Source organism: Lepidochelys olivacea (assembly GCF_965140295.1).
Source record: "Lepidochelys olivacea isolate rLepOli2 genome assembly, chromosome: 3".
Classification (NCBI taxonomy): domain Eukaryota; kingdom Metazoa; phylum Chordata; order Testudines; family Cheloniidae; genus Lepidochelys; species Lepidochelys olivacea.
The window spans coordinates 118714341-118720340 of NC_140413.1; the positions used below are offsets into that span (position 1 = coordinate 118714341).

At 49.0% G+C, this 6000-nt stretch overlaps 1 protein-coding gene across 5 annotated transcripts in view; it reads right to left on the reverse strand.

The window, feature by feature from the left end:
* Positions 1 to 3738, reverse strand: part of TFB1M (transcription factor B1, mitochondrial) — a 49467-nt gene extending 45729 nt beyond the window's left edge. The window contains exons 1-2 of one of the 5 annotated variants that reach the window (XM_084623942.1): positions 3647 to 3738; positions 1710 to 1867 (exon numbers count right to left, since the gene is read on the reverse strand). In XM_084623942.1, the coding sequence (XP_084480068.1) occupies positions 1710 to 1842 (133 nt within the window). In that variant the 5' untranslated portion in view covers positions 1843 to 1867; positions 3647 to 3738. Of the gene's footprint in view, positions 1 to 1709; positions 1868 to 2618; positions 3173 to 3293; positions 3437 to 3646 lie in introns of those variants that run through there. The other 4 variants (XM_084623939.1, XM_084623941.1, XM_084623940.1 and 1 more) reach the window with 4 other exon arrangements.
* Positions 3739 to 6000: the final 2262 nt, after the last annotated feature.

A 6000-nucleotide genomic window follows, 5' to 3' on the forward strand; every position in this document is an offset into this window, starting at 1 on the left:
ACAGCTGAGCAAGGGTTTTGAGGATTTAAATTTTGGACTTAGGTGCCCATCTGCCATTTTCAGTGCCTAAGTGCCCTCTTGTGAATCTCACCTTTAAGGCTTGCCCACATATGGAGTTGTTCCTGATTGACTCCACATATTCCTGTTTCTCATAACTACTTTTATTGCACCCTACCGTAATCTGAGTTAACTTTCAAGTGTAGAAAAGCTCTTGGGGGTTTCACACCCACACCGTGCAAATATTGCACAGTAGAACCATCTCTAGGTCAGCAGAGAAGGAGCAACACAGCTTAGAGTCAGCAGCATAGGTGATGTGAACTGTGGCTGAAATGAAGCTGGAGAAATAAATCTGACCAGTATATTAGAATAGGCTCAGAAAAACCAGGACAATCCCAGTAAACTAGGGCACATGGCCTTCCTAGTCAAAGTACATGCTAGGATAATAAACAAACAAATGCAGTACTTCATACCCTGCATAAATATGATCCTCAGAGTATCTCATTTTTGAGGGGAACATAGACGCTATCTAATTGCCTCCCACCATTCCGTAATATTCTCTGGTAACCCTTGAGGGGGAATTAGTTTTTTTTTTTTTTTTTTTATAGGCACTGGGCACAGATCCATAATTAAGATGAAGTTGAATTTCACATTTAAATAAGAAAATCAATTTTCTGTTATGTATAAATACAGTAACTCCTCATTTAACGTTGTAGTTATGTTCCTGAAAAATGCGATTAAGTGAAACAATGTTAAGCGAATCCACTTTCCCCATAAGAATGAATGTAAATGGGGGGGGTTAGGGAAATTTCCAGGGAAATTTTTTTTTGTCATACAGTACTATAGTTGGGAGGTGGCCTTACCCCACACAGGCACAGCCCACTGGCACTGGAGACAATGAGGCAGGCAAGGAGGCTGAAGGTGCTGTAGGCTAGGAGAAGCACATTGTGCAGCAGCAGCGGCGGCTTCCCCTACTCTGCAAGCACTAGGGGTGGGGGGCTCAACCCTCGGCCGGTCCATTCCACCCCTTTCCCCAAGCTCCCCCCCCTTAACCGGCCTCTTCTTCCCTCCCCCTCCTCCTTTACTCCGCACACCGTGGTCCTCGCTCTTCCCTCTCCTGCCCGCAGCAATCAGCTGGTCTGTAGTGCTCGGGAGGCAGGCGGAGCCTGCGCACCAAGTCCTCCCTCCTCCCCCCTCCCTCCTGAAAACCACAAGCCAGCTGATTGCCACGGGCAGGAAGCGGTGGAAGGCACTGATCCGCGGGGTCTGCTGGTGGGTGCGAGGCATGGCGAGGGGCGTAGGGGAGCTAATAGGGGGGCTGCCAGCTGTGGACAAAGCAGGCAGCCAAACGACATTATAGCGAAGCATTGCACAACTTTAAATGGAGCATGTTCTGTAATTGAGCAGGGACGTAAGGCCGAAACAACGTTAAACGAGAGAACGTTAAGTGTGGGAGGGTTACACTGTACAGGAACTCCCCCCACTCCCCAATACAGCATTTAATCCTCATACAGAATTAAATCTCTGAGCATTTATAGGTAAATGTATGGCGTTAATTTTTTATTTTTTTTTTAAATGTACCAGAGTATTGTTGTGAGGAAGACAAGAGTCCCCATGCAAACAAATGTAGACAGAACTTAAATTTTGGGGGAAAATGAATAGGCAGTTTATGATTAAAAATTTTAAAAGATGCAAGATAAAAAGTGTCCTACCTGTCAATCTCAAATCCAGGAGAAAGTTCTGGGACAGCTGCTTTTGTGCTCGGAGATTAAACAGTTTAATAATCTCTTTAACAGTGGGCAGAGGTGGTAGACGGAAAGCAGCCACCTTTCCTGAAGCAGCCATTGACCAAAACTGTTAACTCTTGCTCCTAAAAAACAGGGAAAGAAGGGACTAGGTGTAATCAAGCATACAGTAGGACAGAATTAAATATGTAAGAAACAGAATGGAATGAAGTAAAAGACTCAAAATATTTACTTATTCTCATATCAAATGAGCCTATTGCTTTAGAAGCATATATTAAAAATACACATGATATACAACTTAAGGTCTTAATCAAACAAACACACACATAGGAATGTGCTTAATTTTAAGCACATGAGTAGTTTCATTAACTTTAATCTACTCACACCTTTAAGATTAGGTACTGTGTGCAAGAGGCAGCACTAGAATCATATATATTTGGCTGGTCAGACAACAGATGTAAAATGAACCCCCTATACCTCCAAAAATAGAGTTATTTAACAGTCCAGTATTTTGATGTTTAATTGTAGCCTTTTTTAAACTAAAAAGTAGTGGTTTTACATTGAAAGGGAAAGTCAGTACAAGTGTACAGAAGTTGTACACAATTATTTAATTACATCAATTTCCCCAATAAAAAGAAAAACTATTTCCTCTTTTCCTTGAAACATCAAGTTTGGTGATAAAACAAGACAAACAAGGTGGAAAGCCTAAGTGCCATTTTCCACAACACTGGTCACACTTTGTGATCCTTCTAACTCTGATCCTCTGGATGGTGGAGAAAAAGGCCTACTTGCCACAGATATTACCAAAATGTGCCCCCTTTTCAGACCCATTCCCCTAGTTTAAGGATTACACAGTATTCTTCAGCGAAGTCTTACAGTCTCAGCATGCAATGCTTCAGCGAGATCTGAGTAGCCTTAGAGACAAGACGTTCCAGCATGCAACGGTCCGTTTGGATGCAAATGGCTTTCTAGTTAGAGCAGATAGATCCTGTAGCTCAGCGATTCTCAAACTGTGGGTCAGGACCCCAAAGTAGGTTGCGAGTTCATTTTAATGGGATCACCAGGGCTGGCATTAGACTCGCTGGGGTCCAGGGCAGAAAGCTGAAGCCAGAAGGCTTCATCCCCAGGGGCCTTGGGCTCAGGCTTCAACCCTATGCTCGGAGGCTCAGAGTTTCTGCCCTGCTCCTCAGTGAGTCTAATGCCAGCCTTGCCAAAGCCCGAGCCCCGCGGGACTGAAGTCCAAGCCACTTAACTTTGCGGGAGCCCTTGCGGCATGGGGTCATGCAGTAATTTTGTTATCAGAAAGCTATCCCACTGGAAGCTTCATGAGAGCTGTAGCCTCCACATAGGCCACTGCCCCCGCGGTATAGGGCGGGCCCTGATCTGCACCAGCGTGTGCAGCTTTTAATACTACTGGGCACTTCCAGGAGCTCAACCACTGACAAACCCCCCATCTTCCAACGAGCCCAGCGCTGCCAACTACTTGCTCTCTAGCCTGGGAGCGTCTAAAAGGGGCGAGTGAAACCACCCACAAGGCCCCACGGTTCTCACCCCGCTTGCCTCTGTAGAGGGCCCGGCCCCTGCGCACGCGGAGGCCCAGGCAGCGCGTGCCCGGCTGAACAAGGGGCCGGGCGAGGCGCTTCCCGGGAGGCGCCCCAGGGGGCGGGGCTGCGAGGCGGCGCGTTTTGTATCACAACTCTCCCGCCCCCCACAGGGGCGGGGCTTAGCCGCCAGGCAGCGCCCCGTGAGGCTGGGAGGGAGGTGTGATCGCCCCCTGGCCCCGCCCCCTCCACATCACGGGCCCCGCGGCGACGTAGAGCCACCCCGGCGGAGAGGCTTCGCACATGCGCAAAGGCCCCAAAGGGGAGAGGGGCATGGGCGGAAGCTGCCCACCTGAAACTTACTGGTGGAGGCCGCTGTCGCGTGGAGGCGCGGAGCGCACCCGAGCGGGAGGACGCGCGCGAGAGTCAGGCGACTGCTCGCTGGTATATTTTTTTGTAAAGCGTAACTTTATTAGCGCGTTAAGCAATAACAACCGCCACGCGGCGCAGGGACCCGGATACGGAGGAAAGCGAACCGGAAACAGAATTTCGCCGCCCAATCAGGCCTGGGTCTCCCCGTAGCGCATGCGCCCTTGCCGTCCTCCTCAACATTACACTCCGCCTTCCGGTGCCTGGATAGGGTCTCACACGCGTCATCGCCTTGGGAACGGTGGTCTTAGATCGCATGCGCACCATTGGTCTCAAAACACTCCCGCTCCCCGTCTGTTGCACGTGCGCTTCCTACTCCCAAGCCGATTCCGGGTCGTGGGCTTCACACTGCGCAGGCGCCGTAGCGCGTCCATGTGCGCCGCTTGCTGGGAGCGTGTAGGGCGGTCCTGGGCGCGCCCCCGGGTGGTTCTTGCTCTGCGGGCGGGCGGGCTGCGCTGGGTTCAGTCTGGGCTTTCCTTGTGCTTTCCGTGCCCTAGGTTTGCTTTCAGGGCAGTTTGTGCTGCCCCGTGATTAACGTGAAGTCCGCTGTCCCGAGCCCTTCTGCCAAACCTGCCCCCTGCTTCTGCTTGCAGCTGGGGCCCCCTGCCGCCCTGAAGTTGGAGCCACACGCGAGGGGGCTGGTTCCTGGGCAGAGCCTCACTAGGGTCGCCACCTTTCTAATGGCTGGTAACTGGACCCCTGAGGTTCCGTCCCCTGCTCTGCCCCCTTCCCCGTTGTGTCATTTGCTTTGCCTGTTCGTGGCCCCACTCTCTTTCCACCCCCTCCCCCCCCCCCCCCGAACGGCATGCCCCTCCCCACCAGGTCAAAAACCAGACATCTGGGCTTGTCAAATGGCACCGGGATACACAAACCGAAACCCAGGTGGTCCAGGTAAAAACCGGATGGGTGGCAACCCTATGCCTCACTAGGCAGCAGTGTCCAGCCATGTAGATCCAATAACATAACTGGGGCGTAAAACGGTAAGAAGTGACGGGGTGCAAAACACAAGGGGCCAGACCCACAATAAGACAAAGGCATTGCAGTGCTCAGCATTACAATGCCTCATGTTTAGGTGTTCTGTCACTCAGTGGAGTCCTCAGCCCTACGTTTGGTGCTCAGGCTCCCTATACAATCCACATCAAAAATTGAGCACCTACAAATGGACTCACTAGAAAGCCTGCAAATTGAGGGGAACAGCTTCAAAAGGAGAGATTGAGAGTGACCTAGTCCAGAAAATATCATAGCTCAGTGGTTTGGGCAGTCACCAGGAATATAGGAGATCCTGCTACACATGAAGCAGAGTGGGGATTTGAAATCAGGTATCGCACATTCCAGGTGGGAAACCTAACTCATGGCTACTGGTATTCACACATGCCCATGCCTTCACCCCAAAATTCCTAGTCTGGTCACCCCGATAGTCTTGTGGGCTTTGGTGTGCTCTGGAAACACCTACTGGACTGGGCCATGTGCAAGATGGGCATGGGAATGTTTAATCTGAGCATCGTGCTGGGATTTAAGCATGAGATAGGGTATCAGATGTGTGCAGTGTTGTGCATGCTTACTTGGAGAAACTTAGGCAACCGAGGAATTTGGGCACCCAGAGACTAAATCCATTTGTGGGTCTAGCTCGAAGTTTTTAACAACATTGATTTGTTAACATTACAGCCCTGAAGCATGTTTCAATCGTGAAAGTGGTGTTCTCCAGAAAATTTTGAGCATATAAAACGGCTATAAGAAAAATCATCTACAGCCTTCGCTAGATCTTTCATTACTATGGACAATAAATATAACATCATTTATCCAAGACTCTCAAAGCTCAAACATAATTTATCCTAGGAAAGCCTGTCAGGTGATTTAGTGTTATCCCCATTTACAGGGGCGAAATGAAAGTACATAGACATTGGTGTCTCAATTTTCAGAAGTCACTGCAATCAATGGTATGTGCAGATACTCAGTAGCTTTGAAGATCCAGCCATAAATGACTTACTGAATGCATCCAATGAAGTGAACTGTAGCTCACGAAAGCTTATGCTCAAATAAATTTGTTAGTCTCTAAGGTGCCACAAGTACTCCTTTTCTTTTTGCTTAAAGTGGTACTCCAAGTCTGGAGCAGAACTAAAAATACAAAGCAGATATCCCGACTTCCAGTTTTTTTAGGGTATGTTTACATTAGAGGGTTTTTTTTTTAAAAAAGCTTGAGTTAACTAATTTCCAAGTTCATGGTTTGCCCAATTCTACACACCTAGGACTTGATTTTCAGCAGTACTCATGACCTGCAGTTCCCCTTA